The 15,089-nt window shown below is 39.2% G+C and overlaps 1 protein-coding gene across 1 annotated transcript; it reads right to left on the bottom strand.

The window, feature by feature from the left end:
• Positions 1–208: 208 nt before the first annotated feature.
• On the bottom strand, positions 209–12,713 carry LOC115150376 (myosin heavy chain, fast skeletal muscle-like). The gene is made up of 38 exons (XM_029693597.1): positions 12,552–12,713; positions 12,316–12,472; positions 12,194–12,221; positions 11,918–12,020; positions 11,700–11,792; positions 11,549–11,612; positions 11,366–11,464; positions 11,152–11,255; positions 10,721–10,859; positions 10,401–10,519; positions 10,159–10,308; positions 9,809–9,979; positions 9,406–9,718; positions 9,026–9,096; positions 8,643–8,728; positions 8,383–8,502; positions 8,129–8,252; positions 7,870–8,006; positions 7,310–7,565; positions 6,966–7,208; positions 6,695–6,871; positions 6,422–6,567; positions 6,242–6,332; positions 5,730–6,119; positions 5,522–5,648; positions 5,319–5,437; positions 5,022–5,218; positions 4,770–4,953; positions 4,515–4,680; positions 4,274–4,398; positions 4,044–4,166; positions 3,804–3,995; positions 3,513–3,716; positions 3,299–3,424; positions 2,954–3,124; positions 2,755–2,859; positions 2,564–2,659; positions 209–383 (listed from the first exon to the last, which is right to left on the bottom strand). The coding sequence occupies exons 1-38, from the start codon at positions 12,711–12,713 to the stop codon at positions 234–236; spliced, it is 5,628 nt and encodes a 1,875-aa protein (XP_029549457.1). The 3' UTR covers positions 209–233.
• Between the last annotated feature and the right edge of the window lie 2,376 nt (positions 12,714–15,089).

The following is a 15,089-nucleotide window of genomic DNA, read 5'->3' as shown; positions in this document are numbered from 1 at the left end:
TCTCACTCTTCAGCCACATTCCCTTGGAAAATAATATATATTTTTAATTGTCTCTTATCCTTTACCATAATGGTATTTTTTTAAATGTTATATTAACCATTTGCTCTATATGGCAATGTATTATCTATCTTCTCCTGAAAATCTACTATGGGACTGGCACAATGAGATTAAGCAAGAAATGCATTGTTTTGTGTGATTCGATTTTTTTAGTCACGATTTCTTAAAAATGTCATTCAATTTAATTGTACCTTGCTGCCAATTTCACGGCTCTTGGCTCTAAGCTTGTTGACCTGGGACTCAGAGATGTCAGCACGCTCCAGAGCTTCCTCCAGCTCATGCTGCACCTTCCTGTACCTGGACAGGTGAGTGTTGGCCTGCTCCTCCTGTTTGGATCACAAAAATACAACATTCAACAATTATACTGCATGTTTGGGGAAAACATGCAGAAGTTCAAATGTCTTATAAATTGTTTACGTTATCATCATCAACATCTTATAAATAAAGAAGGATCATACCAAAAGTACAACAGAAACAGACTACAAGGTAGAGGGTCGAAGTAAACTTGATTCTTGTACTTATTGAGGTTTCTTATAACTTGGTTTATGTGTTGCCTATCCCATTTTATATTCTACTTCTTTTTTTTACTTCAAGTTGCACCTTAGATAAGATTATGTAAAACATATTTTCCCATAACCATCATTATTTACCAGGCCTATATACAGTACTGAGCAGACACTGTAATCCAAAGGAGTTTACAGTCATGTGTGCATACATTTTACATATCTGTGCGTTGCAAGCGCCATGTTCTACCAACTGAGCCACACAGGACCACTACTTTACTTAATTTTATTTTCTGCTTTATGACTTAGTAATTGTAACAACTTTCTCTGTTACATTTGTATTACCTAATAGCAAATTTGATTTATTGATGATTCTTTGAAACAAGTAGGTGCAAGTACCTAACACATAGTAAGTAATAGTAATAAGTTCATAATTTGAAATAAGTACCAAAATGTACTGATTGATTTGATTGTAAAATATTTGTTAACTATGTCCCCATTACTAAAAAATCTGTAAAGGAATATGTCATGACGTTGGCCTCTTTGAGTACAGGGAGGACAGTTGACTCCCTCCCCCCTTGCACCATCCCCCAACCTACCTTCCCCCACCCAGTCCCTGTGTGAAGGAGTGGTACAATTCCAGAGAAGAGTCTCTGGCCACATGGCCCATAGAGAGACACAGGAAATTCTTCCAACTCACAGAATTGGGGAACCGAGTGGCATTTGTGTTCTGGAGAAGGTATGGAAGATTGGTGAAGAATCCAGCTACGAACTGGTCCGCTTGGTACAATTTTGTGATACTCAGAAGAGACAATATAGCCATATTACCATAAAACGGTTTATATAATAGCCTCAGCGATGAGACTTGCATCCACATGGTTGTATAAAATGTATTAATAAGGATAAAGCTATTTGTAATACATTGAGATGCTATGTACTGATGTTAATGTGATAGAATTGTATTTCTGTACCAAGCTTAACTCAGTCATCGGCACGCCCCCAGGGACACAGACAGGACCAGGCGTCATTTGACAAGCCTGTTCTATGTTCACTATAAAACCCACCCTGATTTACTTGTCTTGAGACCAGGCCTCCACTCCATTGCGAGTTGGCCAATAGGTTTGACCATCCAATCCATCTACTGAAAGTGAACCATACCACGTGGTTAACTTTTAGACTATTGATATCGACAGAATAAGAACAAGTCTTTGATATTAATTAATAGTCTGCAGCTAGAAATTATATCATTGAACGCGAAGACCAACGAAACATCCATTCTATAACGACATTAATGAATGTCGCTTTGAAAGGACCATTCTAACCGAGATAGAGAGAGAGAACGCGGACAAAACTCTCCAACAGAACGACGCTCCAACAAGGATCCCAACGACACACTGAGCGTAAATATATATTGATTGCAATTGTTCCCAAATGAGTGAGCGTTCATGTGCAAAAGGATTAGCATATCAATTGTTAATATTAATGAACTCTGTAGGTGTGCATCCTCAGCTGACTTTTTATGACCCATTGTTCTACAAGACACCAGCCAGGCCTGTTTAGACCACTAGGGCACATTACTCTACCAATTCTTTGTGATGATAATTACTGTTTGTATACTTTCTGTGAATTACTTAGTTTAGTAAATAAATGATTTTAAGACAATTGATGTATGGATGACTCTTAGTAAAGACTGGGTTCGTGCAGATACAACAATTTACGACGTTTGGAATGAGACTGGACGCGAGGTAAAATACACCATTTAAACCAGAAGATAATCGGCCTATACTATAATAGAATATAATATATGTTATGATATAGGAAAGTTATATTAGGAAAATTATAACTTTGTAATCTGAATATTTTCCTTGGTGCCCCGATCTCCTAGTTAATTACAATTAAACGATGAATCAGTTTGATCGCGTGATAATAATTACAGGGAGTTAATTGATAAACATGTCTTCAGTTTAATGGTACCCCAAAGACACGACAAATATGATACTCACAGCTTCCTCAGCCGCTCTCTTGTAGGCCTTCATTTTCAACTGAAGTTTGTCCACCAGATCCTGCAGCCTGCTGACATTTTTATTGTCCTCTTCAGTCTGTAGAATTTACAAGAGTTGGAAATGTCCTGTCAAATGCTCCATTGCAGTACACAATATCTTGTCTTTTTATAATCAATGAATCATGGTTATACCTGGTAGGTGAGCTCCTTGACTCTTCTTTCATATTTGCGAACACCTTTAATGGCTTCAGCTCCACGTCTCTGTTCAGCATCAACTTCACCCTCCAGTTCTCGGACCTTACAGATAGGAGTACATGTTTTTCTCAGTTAAGGTCTCATATACAATGTAGCTTGCTCTACACCTGTATATGCTGTAATGTATAGTACATACCCTAGCCTCCAGTTTCTGGAGTTGTTTCTTTCCTCCCTTCATGGCCAGGTTCTCAGCCTCATCCAGACGGTGCTGTAAGTCCTTGACTGTGACCTCCAGGTTCTTCTTCATCCTCTCCAGGTGACTGCTGGTGTCCTGCTCCTTCTTCAGCTCCTCTGCCATCGTGGCAGCCTGGAATAATATGTTGTGTACATTGATTATATGAACACTTCTGCAGTAGTTGTAAAAGGTAAATTATATGATAGTTACAGATGATGTATGAACAATTAAATGTCCAAACTATTTTTGCTTATCACATTCTAAGATATTGGCATTATTATACAAAAGGCAGAACATGAAACTCACATCAGTAATAGCCTTCTTGGCCTTCTCCTCTGCATTTCTTGCCTCCTGGACGGTGTCTTCCATTTCACCTTGGACCTGAGTAAGGTCAACCTCCAGCTTCTTCTTAGTGTTGATGAGGCTGGTGTTCTGTATTAGGGGCATTTAATCACATTGCAAAACATGATTGTACCTCACCCCGTTTGTAACCGAGAGAAAGTTAATATTTTATATGTACCTGAGAGTGCAGCAGTCCTACACGCTCGCTGGCATCAACTAGCTCCTGCTCCGCCACTTTGCGGCCTCTCTCTGTCTGTTCCAGGGCAGCCCTCAGTTCTTCAATTTCAGCCATCATTAGGTTATTCCTGCGCTCCACCATAGATACCTGCTCCTTCATGTCATCTGCGACACGGACGGCATCGTCAAGTTGCAGTTGGGCATCCTGAGGATTATTGGAAAATGTATTCTGACAACATCTAAAGAGAAAGAACAATTCATTTGGGACTCAATACAAAAATAAAGTGTATACCTTGAGTGCTCCCTGGACATTCCTCAGCTGTTTCTGGGCTTCAGCAGCCTGACGGTTGGCATGGCTCAGCTGAATCTCCATCTCATTGAGGTCTCCCTCCATCTTTTTCTTGACTCTCATGGCATCATTCCTGCTCGTGATCTCAGAGTCCAGAGTGCTCTGCATGGAGTCTATCACCCTCTGGCTGTTCCTCTTGATCGGCTCTATCTCCTCATCCGTCTCTGCCAGCTTCCTGTCAACTTCCCCTTTGATCTGCTCTATCTCCTCATCCGTCTCTGCCAGCTTCCTGTCAACTTCCCCTTTGATCTGGTTGAGCTCCAGCTGTATACGAAGAATCTTGGATTCCTCATGTTCCAGTGTGCCCTATAGAATTGATGAATAACCAAACCATTAAATAATGTAGTGATGTAGGTATGACATGTATATTATCATGATCACTTTGTTGAGATAAAAACTATTGTTGTGTAGACCTCTGCTTCCTCTAGTGCAGCCTGGATTTCTGCCTTCTCATTCTCCACAGCCTTCTTTGCCTTATCCAGTTCATGGATGCTCTTTCCAGACTCACCAACCAGTTCAGTCAGGTCAGAGATCTCCTCTATTGAAATGAAAAGGGGAGGGAAATTAATAACATTGTGGATTTGTATCCACACATACAAGAGCATAGATGGTGCATTGTAAAAAAGAGAGTGATTTATTTTAATTTCCCCATACGTTGCAGGTTCTTGTTCTCTCTCTTCAGTGTCTCCAGGTGGTCCAAAGCTTCTTCATATGAGTTCTTCATCTTGAACAGTTCAGTGCCGAGAGTGCGAGCCTCTTTCAGAGACCCTTCTAGCTCTGCCTGTCCCTCCTCATACTTTTGCTTCCACTCGGCCAGAACCTGGGAGCACAGTTAAGTAAATGAATATGCAAGAATGAATAATGTATAGATTTGACTGTATTTCATTGATATCTTTGTCAAAACGTTACCCTGTCAAAGTTCTTTTGCTTCTTGTCAAGCTGGGCAGCCAAAGCATTAGCTCTCTCCACATCAATCATGAGATCCTCCACTTCACCCAGCAGTCTTTGCTTGGTCTTCTCCAGAGAAGCACACTTGGAGTTTGTTGCTTCAACAGCTTCCTGCTCATCTTGCAGACGCTGGGTAAGCTTTTTCCTGTAAAAAGCCATTGTAGGTACTTAGGTGATTATGAAGATAGAGTGGTAGAATGTTTTTTTAATCACTTGGCATCCTCAAGCTCCTCAGTGCGCTGAATGGCATCAGTCTCATATTTGGTTCTCCACTGAGCGACCTCGCTGTTGGCCTTGGACAAGGCACGCTGCAGCTCAGCCTTGGCCTCCTGCTCTTCCTCAAACTGCTCCCGGAGCAGATCACAGTCATGGCGGGCTGACTGCACACCGTGGGCTAGAGCATTTCTGGCCTAATGGTCAGCAGTAACAGAACAAAAGTTAAGCACTTAATCAAAATGGAACATTTATATGAATCACAAAGAGGCAGTATAGTAGAAGATGGCAGTTGACCTTCACTTCCTCTTCAATATGCCTCTTGAGTTCCTCAATCTGCTGTGTGTAAACCTGCTTAATCCTGGTTAGCTGGGAAACAAGAGATTCTTTCTCCTCCATTTGACGACCAAGTTCACCTGATTGAGACAGAAAGTTGGAAGTTAGGTTTATTGGTATTATGGAAAACAAACAGAAATACTAACCTTCCCTTTTAAACTCACCATTCTCAGTCAGAAGCCTTTCTCTCTGAACATTTATGTCATTAAGTTGGCAGACATGCTCATCATTCTTTGTCTTCAATTCACTCAGTTGATCTTCAAGGGTTCGGCACATTCTTTCTAGATTACCCTATCAAGAACGTTTAACAGGTTATTTTTCATGCGTATTTATGAGTATTTAAAATATTCTGGCAACCACATCATTTCCCACCATTGCTTTGGTGATAGCTTCCATGTTGCTGGAGAGGTCATCAATCTCCATTTTGCATTCACTCTTCTCCTTCTCCAACTTCTGTTTGACACGCTGGAGGTTGTCTATTTGCTCTCCCAGTTCTGCCACAGTGTCGGCCTGCTTCTTACGGAGAGCAGCAGCGGTAGCCTCATGCTGCAGTGTGGACTCTTCAAGATCACGACGCAGCTTCTGGAACTCAGCCTCATGCTTCTTGCTCATCTCAATCTGAACAGATGTTGCACCACCAGCCTCTTCAAGCCTCTCACTGATCTCCTCAAGTTCCCTGGAGAGATCAGACCTCTGCTTCTCAACCTTGGCACGAGCAGCACGTTCAGCTTCAATCTCCTCCTCCAGCTCCTCAATACGAGCCTGAAATATACAATGGATTTAAATGTTTATTTGCTTAAAACATGACATTTGGAAGATAGGGCTCCATAATGTATCTATGTTATTAATCTTATTCGTTGTGGCATATTGAACTGACAGATCACCTGGAGTTCTTTGATTTTCTTCTGAAGCTGAGCACCAAATGCCTGCTCATCTTCAATTTTGCTGAGAAGTTGGCTTGTCTCAAAGTCTTTCCTGTTTTGGATAAAAAGTATATATTAAAATATATATCAGGCGATCCCTTCTAGAGAATGGTTCAACAATTGCTTAGATTTTAAATGTACTTCTTGATCTTCTCATCAGACTGCTGCTTGTCATTCTCCAGGTCCATCAAGGACTCCAGGGCCAGTTTCAGATCTCCTTCAAGCTTCCTCTTGGCTCTCTCAAGGTCCATGCGGACCTTCTTTTCTTGCTCCAGGGAACCCTCCAACTAGACCACACAAGAACAGTTTCACAATATTAAGTAAACAGTACATTTATTTTATTTCCTTGGATGATAACATGAAGCTGTTTTAAGAGGGCTATGTATGACTTTGGTTGTCACATCTCTTACTCACATCATCCACTTGCTGTTCAAGTTTGGTCTTGGCCTTGGTCAGAGTGTTGACTTTGTCTTCCTCTGCCTGGAGATCATCAAGGACCTGCTGGTGCGCCTCTTGGAGGGCTTTCTTCTCCTTGGTCAACTTGATAATGCTCTCATCTTGAGAAGACATCTCCTCTGTCAGGTTTTTAACCTAAATTGAATTATTTCATGTAAAATCATCAATGCTTTGTCTTTTACATTTAAAATGAATACACAACTTCACAACCTCGTCATAAATGGTAAACCTTATTTTCAGTGGCATGTTTCTCTTTCTCCACTTTGGCCAAGGTGAGCTCCAAGTCATCAATGTCTTTCTTTAGCTCAGAGCACTCATCCTCCAATTTTCTCTTCTTGGCAGTCAGCTCAGCATTGATCTCCTCCTCATCCTCCAACCTCTCAGTTATCTCTTTGAGTTTGGCTTCCATCTGGATCTTACTCTTGATGAGTCCCTCACATCTTTCCTCAGCATCAGAGAGGGTATTCTCTTCCTACAGCAGATAAAATATAAATTAAACAACACTGGAAATCAAAGGCTAATTAAATGACATTAAAAAAATCATTGTATTAAACAAGCAATTTGTTAACTTACAGATGCTATCTGTAGCTGCAGGTCATTATTTTCCTGCAGCAGAGAAACCATTTTCTCCTCTAGTCCTTTTATCTTGGCCAAGGCCTTTGCCAGATCCTCCTTCATTTTCTCAAAGTTTTCCTTCATTGCGGCCATCTCTTTTTCAGCTTCTGCTGATTTTAAAAGAGGCTTGATTTTGAAGTACAGCTTCATCCATGGCCAGTGTTTTATGTTCATAAATGAGCGTATGTTGTATTGGATGGAGTAAATTGCTTCTCTGTTAATAATAATCATTAAAAAAAAATTCGGGGGGGATTCTCTTCACTGGCTCAATATAACATACTCTATAACAGTATTTCTGAATGATGGTCCTGGGGACCCAAAGGGGTGCACATTTTGTTTTTTGCCCTAGCACTACACACCTGAATCCATTAATTCATCCATGAAATCATGAAATCATCATCAAACATTTGATAAGTGGAATCAGGTGTGTAGTACTAGGGCAAACACTAAAATGTGCACCCCTTTGAGTTCCCAAGACCAGGGTTAAAAGACACTGTTCTGTAATGTAGTGTAGCTACCGTCTCGCCATCATCTTGACAAACTCTTTCCTCATGACGTAACCTCTGCAGAGAGCCTGAGTCATGGTCACCAGAGTAACCAGTTTCTCATCTCGCATCTCCTCCAGAGTACCCAGAAGACCAGCTTTGAAGAACACCTATAGGAATATTGATCTTCATTATATTTATAGAAAATACAGAGCTACAATTTTTTTCAATTGAGCTCAATGTTTGTGGTTTTTGTGGGAAAAGTGACTGATGCTGCAGTCCATTGCTCTACCTTAGTGTGCCCAAACTTGTACTGACTCTTGTCCACATCTATTGATCCCAGGAGCTTCTCTGAAGCCTTCTTGTTGTCAATAAATTGTCCATCAGGGATGACACTTGCATTCAATACTTTGCATCTGACATGATGAATAAGGGGGATATAAATATATATACAATAGGAAGTACATTAGTATGTGATGTGATCATGCCTGTGAAAGAAGTACTTTAAAATATTTTTAGCATTTTCCCTTACTGAACATTAATTACCTCTGCTTGAAGTCACCATATTGGATTCTGCTGGGGAAGCCCTTTCTGCAGATTCTTATGCCTTCCAGTACACCATTACACCTCAGCTGGTGGATGACCAGGAAGTTCTCCATCAGACCTTAACCATAGGGAAAACATTATATTAACCTCCTTGACACATACATAAACATCTAGGGATTTTACATGCTTATTTGAAAGAAGATTAGTTATGCTTGGCATTAAAGATGTCTGCTGTATTGTTAATCTCACAATACCCATCTGGTGTCTTTGATTCATTTGGAATCAAACATCGCACAAAGTGAGGATGGGTGCTCCTCAAGTTGGTCATCAGCTTGCCCAAATTCTCCTGTCGGATTGGAAAATGTGTAAATTGGGAATGAGATTCTGTAATAAACAAAGTTGTGTTTGACACGTTTTTAAAGCCACATTCTGTAAGATGTCCAGTCATTTCAATTAATAAAATATACCCATGAATTTGGAAGAATATTCATTATGAATAGAGACGATATACAACTGTTTTACATTATCATAACCCAAACAGCTAAATACCGATTATAGCTACCTATTAGCCCCCCACAGTTTCCATTTTTCTAAATAATACACCGTATAACATCATAATAAAGAATAATACACATGCAGATACCCTGAACAGAGCCGACACAGTCTGGAAGGAACCACCCTTCTTCTTCTTGCCTCCGCCTCCTTTTGCAGCATCTATTTCCAAATGTGTTAGGCCAGTTATTTTTTCATCCCAATAACATTTTTACATATTGTCACTGCCTGAAAACGAATATTGACTCATGTACATTATATACAGTGGGTCAATCTAAAGAATACTGTATTGTATATGTATATAGTCATATATAAATCCAGTTTACTGACATTTCCAGTACTACTAATGCTATTTAATTAAAATGACCACTTCTAAAGCAGTGCTTTATAACCATAAACTATATAACAAGGGAAGGGGTAGATATAGTCTCCTTCTGTAGTATGAGCAATTCTGGATACTATGGGATGTACCGTTTGCTTGTGAAGCTGCTGCTCCTACATACAGCATAGCCAACAGTTTGACTGAGGACTTCTGGTACAGCTGCACAACAGAGTCATTCAGGGGGTCCTTGTTCTTGTCCAGCCAGCCTGTGACATTGTAGTCCACAGTACCAGCATAGTGCACCAGGGCAAAGTGGGCCTCAGGCTTGCCTTTTCCAGGATTAGGCTTCTCAAAAGCTTTGGTTTTACCAAGATGCTGGTCATAAAGCTTGCTCTTGAAGGTAGTGTCTGAAGCCTTGGGGAACATGCACTCCTCTTCAAGGATGGAGAAGATGCCCATTGGCTGTTGAGAACATAATTATTTTAATAGAGACCAGGCTTTTTTTAATAGTAAAATATTGGTCTGATTTAAAGGAATTGTTGTTATGCGTACCTTCTCAATAAGCTCAATGCAGGCAGCCAAGTCCATACCAAAGTCAATGAACTCCCATTCAATTCCCTCTTTCTTGTACTCTTCTTGCTCCAGTACAAACATGTGGTGGTTGAAAAACTGTTGCAGTTTCTCATTGGTGAAGTTGATGCAAAGTTGTTCCAAGCTGTTGTACTAATGTTCAAATACAGAAATGTTGAAAGTCAAGAGTTACCCAACATGACTGCTAGTTCATATTTTGATCAGCAGATATTGTACAGGCATAATGTCTACTCTTGGTTATTGTAATTTGTTTAAGCAGTAGGATGAGCTGAACACCAACGTGCTGAATTTAAGATTATACAAATACTCACATCAAAGATCTCAAATCCAGCAATGTCCAAAACACCAATGAAGAATTGTCTGGCCTGCTTTGTGTCCAACATCTCATTGATACGGACGACCATCCACAAGAACATTTTCTCATAGACAGATTTACAGAGGGCCATAGTTGAATTGTTCACCTATCAAAAAAGGAAGTAAAAAAAAATAATATTCACATTCATTTTCCTTTTTGCAAATCTACTACAATTGAAAATAATCTAAAAGATTCTACCTGTGACACAGTCTGCCCCTTGGTCACCATCTCATTCCCAACCTTCACGCTGGGGTAGCACAGAGCTTTGAGCAAGTCAGCGGAGTTTAGGCCCATGAGGTAGGAGATTTTATCAGCCTCTGGTTGGGAGAGAAAGTGTAGCATGCACGTTAAACATTAGGCTATATTTTGTTGGTACATTGCTTAAACCTGTAAATTAGGCTGTATAAAGTAGGCTGGAAGAAACTTGATAATTAAACTTGACTATTTCAAAGTACAGAACAGGTAGGCTAGTTACCCATTGAGAAATTATATAAATGTCATTCCATTCTGATAGTTACCCTCAGTGCCATCAGGCTCTGCCTGCTCCTCACGCTGCTTCTGCTTGAACTTCATTGCCCCATGATGCATCACAGAACCAGTCAGCTTGTAAATCCCTATCTTCTCCTCAGCAGTGAAGCCCAAAATGTCTATGGCCGTCTATGGAGAATTAAAGCATTGTTTGATTGTTGTTTTATGTAGATTATTTACACACTTTTCAGTAACACAATGATACAGATTGTTAAAATGTTCTCTGGAAAAGGTTTATGTAATCTTGCTTTATTAAAATATAAGCTACAATATCAGTTAATGTGTTTGTGAAGGCATACCATCACGATACAAGTTGCTTTTGAATAGCTTTTTAGACATTTTCACATTCTGTAGAGAAACCTTGGCTTTCAAGATCATACAGTTATATTTTTCCTACATTGTTGTAATTTTTTATACATACATCGGTGGCGATGAACTCCTCTGTATCATCAATACTCTTGACAGCGATTTCACCCTGACTTATCATAGGATAGTCATAGGGGTTGGTGGTAATCAGAAGTGCCTCTGGAATACATACAAAAGAGTATTTAGCACAGTTACTATTACTGTATATATAATGTATGTACTGTTGGCCCAATGCATTCCATGTCATGTTTTTTGTATTTGTCGCTCACCCAGCAATTGTGGCTGGTGTCCAGTCATGAGCTGATAGAAGATGTGGTAGCTTCTCTCAGCAGACAGCTGGAATGTCACTCTGGACTCCTCCAGCAGATCTGTAGAGTAGGTTTTTGTATGAGCAGTCTTTTTCATGTGTGAATCACAATTGGATAAAGATACACTGATCAGGAGGCCCTTACATGTTTCAATATCAGCAGAGGCCAACTTTCCAGTTGATCCAAAATGGATTCTGATGAACTTACCCTGAAAAATTAATTAGATAGCCATCAGTATATTTCCCTTCAAAACCAAGAAAGCTCACAAATCCAAAAAGAGAGGTTTTAAACTTACAAAGCGGGAGGAGTTGTCATTTCTCACAGTCTTTGCATTACCATAAGCCTCCAGTAGGGGGTTGGCTGCAATGATTTGATCCTCCAGCGACCCCTAGAGATGTCATCACATTTGTGAGTGTTGTGATGCATACATACTGGATCTTCGATACATACAACCCCCTTATACTATATTGCTAAGGCTACAGTAATATTTCTAACCTTTATTTTGCCAGAAGCAGCTGTTGTTGCTTGTTCTTTCTTGCCTCCAGCCACTGCAATTGTCGCAAAGTACTGGATGACACGCTTGGTGTTCACAGTCTTTCCTGCACCGGATTCTCCACTGAGAGTAAACGCAGATTAGTTTTACTCTTAACGATATTCGTTTCAATAATCTCAGTAAGAACACTTTATCTACTAAACTGCAATACTGCTGAACATCCATCAGGAAGCTAGTTGTAAAGTTAGTTTTTCAACAATATTCTTACCCACATTTAGTCATTGATTTTGACTTACGTGATCAGAATTGACTGGTTCTCATGATTTGAAAATGGAAAGGCAAGTGCAAATCAGTTTCAGAGTTATTCTATAATTCTGTACATTAAGTTATTGTTGTAGTAGCATGGGTATTTGTGTACCAGTGAGCATGAACTGATAGGCATTATCAGATATGGAGAAGATGTGGGGTGGGGCCTCAATTCTCTTTTTCCCTCTATAAGCATTCACAACCACAGAATCGTACACTGGGAGCCACTTGTAGGGGTTGACAGTGACGCAGAACAGCCCGGAGTAGGTCTGTAAAAGAGGAGAATGTTTATCAACTCTTCATTGATTAATGTATTTACTGCTAGATAATCTTTTACTTGAAACTCACATAGATCATCCATGCTGCGTAACGCTCTTTGAGGTTATACAGAACAGTGGGCTCGTTGAGGTGGGTCATCATGGCCATGTCCTCAATTTTATCGTACTTTGGAGGGTTCATGGGGTGGATATCGTCCTCCTTCACAGTGAGGACCTGTGACAGGAGTAACATTTTGTAAATGGCTGGTTTCTCGAACAATTTGATTAAGGTTTTAACTCATATCACAGTGTTTAGCTTAGAAAACAGCAAATACCAATGATAATCATTATCTTCTACAAACATTTGATCAGTAAGAATCTGAATGATGTTTAGATCCTGGTGATGAAGTCCCATGTTCTTACACAAAATGTATCTGAAAATCTTTATTTTCTGATCTTCAGCTCCGAAGCCCCCGTCATGATTTTCAGCTGAATATAGAAATCATGAAATGGAGATACGTAGTGATGCTGTCCGACTTTGCTTCCATTTTCAGGGGAGAAACTATTTCCCTAACCTAGCTTGGAGTCATGCATTAATTTGATACTATTTTATCATCAAGATCCAGTTAAGCATCTTCCTTTAACTTATATTGGTAAAGACTATATTTTGTGTTAAACAATGTAAGTGCTCCCCACGCAGTGTTTCCCCATACTAACATTGTACGTGCCAAATACAGTTAACACGATTTACCTATTTGTATGCCCAAGTTCGTAGGATGTTCCTGTGACCAAGTTGGATAGATGTTGATACTTGAAAAGAAAGAGTTGTTTCCGTTTTCAATACACACATATTATATATACACAATTTAAACTAGTACAAAATTAATCATCTGTGAATGCAGGAGTATGTTTTTTCAATAAGTAAACCAGACATAAATGTACCTCTAAATAAACAAATAAGCATATCTTTGGCCACTGTTAAATCATTGTGAGAGCTGGGGCACTTACCCACCTTTGCTGGGTGGCCTTCAGTCTAAGAGGGGTCTTAGATGGCTTCTTTTATAGAGAGATGGGTGTTCACTTAGCAGAGGCAGCCCTCCCTTTTGGGACATGTACTTTTTCTTTATTTGGTCATGTACGTCTACCCCTTTCCACTTCAGCATTGTTACTTGTGTCACTGTTTATATAGGAACTAATAGTTTTACCAGCATTGTCTAGAACCTGTGCAACATAGTTTATAATATTCCCAATTTTGGTTTAACCAAACAACGAAGTAAATTTTTTTTAAATGTACCTTTTGAGTAATTTATCCCAGGAAACAATTGCAAGCCTATTTCCTAATTATGCACATAAAAACGTTTGCATCATTAATTTTCTAAGAGGATGTCATCGAGGATATTTGAATGTCTTACATTTTTTCTAAATCTGACAAATTGGTGCAGATGGTCATTTTGTGACCCTCATATTGTTTAATATGTAGAGATATGTGACAGTATTGAATTGTAATGTTTAAATGTTTGATAAGCATCACAATGGTTAGGATTAGGTTAGATATAAAAAGGTCTGTCACCTCAGCTGTGGTGGTTTTGTCTCTCAATGGAGTAAGAATGGTGCAACAAGTCAAGTGCAATAAGAGCTGGAGGCTAGTTTATTAAATATGGGATCGTACATATTTGATAACAAAATTAGAAGATGCATTGTTTTTCCAGTCTATTATATATACACAGTACCTTGAATCAAATATGCAACTCCAATAAGTACTAGTTTTCACTGGGTAGAAATGGAATCCCCAAAGGATCCTCACAAACTGACCTTTATGGAAGAAATTGTTCCAAAGGTCTCCTGAGTATTTGAGAGAGATCAACTGATGCTAATTTAAGACAACATTCCTTATGCTCTCATACCATGCGATATTTCCAAATGGGGACAGTGTCTTAAGTATTCTTTAGTGGTCCCACATGTGATAAAGTTGCAATACAAATGTGATACACAATATCTTTGGCTTCCCCGTAGGTTCTTATTAGGACTTAAAACAAATATAGCCTCTTGCTCATTCATGCAGACACTATTGAGATTGTTGACAAATGCATTGAGCCTCACGGTAATTTAAGTGGCAGATACCTTTTAACCTCCCAGCTGTAGAGAATCCTAATGTAGGCTCACGTTCTCAGATGGTTCTGCAGCCACTTCAGGATCATAAGAATATACCTATTTTTTTAATATAATGTCATTCAACCAATTAATATTTTTTACAACGATATATTACAATATTTTTTAAGTTAGGAAGAAGGCAAGTATTTCCATTATTGTTTTTGATTGGTTTATTTATGTTTATAGCAGTGTGCAGTTGAACCTGTACTTCTATAATATATTTAAATGGAATGTTATTTGCACTATAAGCACATAAATCAAAGTGCATGCCTTTTGAAAATGTAGTGAAGAGTTTTTAAGGGACAGTTTACAGTTAATAGTTTACATACTGGTACTACATAACAATGATTATGATAATAATGTAGCGTCTATATTATTTAATCATGTACATTTCACATTTACATTTTAGTAATTTAGCAGATGCTCTTATCCAGAGCGACTTACAGTAGTGAATGCATACATTTCATGCATTTAAAAA

Source organism: Salmo trutta, chromosome 16, assembly GCF_901001165.1.
Source record: "Salmo trutta chromosome 16, fSalTru1.1, whole genome shotgun sequence".
In the NCBI taxonomy this organism is placed as follows: Eukaryota; Metazoa; Chordata; class Actinopteri; order Salmoniformes; family Salmonidae; genus Salmo; species Salmo trutta.
This window is presented reverse-complemented; position numbering and strand designations above follow the sequence as displayed.

Excerpts from the sequence above, each read along its gene's own strand:
- LOC115150376 (XM_029693597.1), bottom strand. The coding sequence starts at position 12,713 with ATGTTACTCCTGTCACAGGTCCTCACTGTGAAGGAGGACGATATCCAC. Across the intron at positions 11,793-11,917 it reads AAGAACAAGCAACAACAGCT|GGGTCGCTGGAGGATCAAAT; the intron begins GCTTCTGGCAAA and ends TGACATCTCTAG. Across the intron at positions 6,872-6,965 it reads AACATGCCACTGAAAATAAG|GTTAAAAACCTGACAGAGGA; the intron begins GTTTACCATTTA and ends AATTCAATTTAG.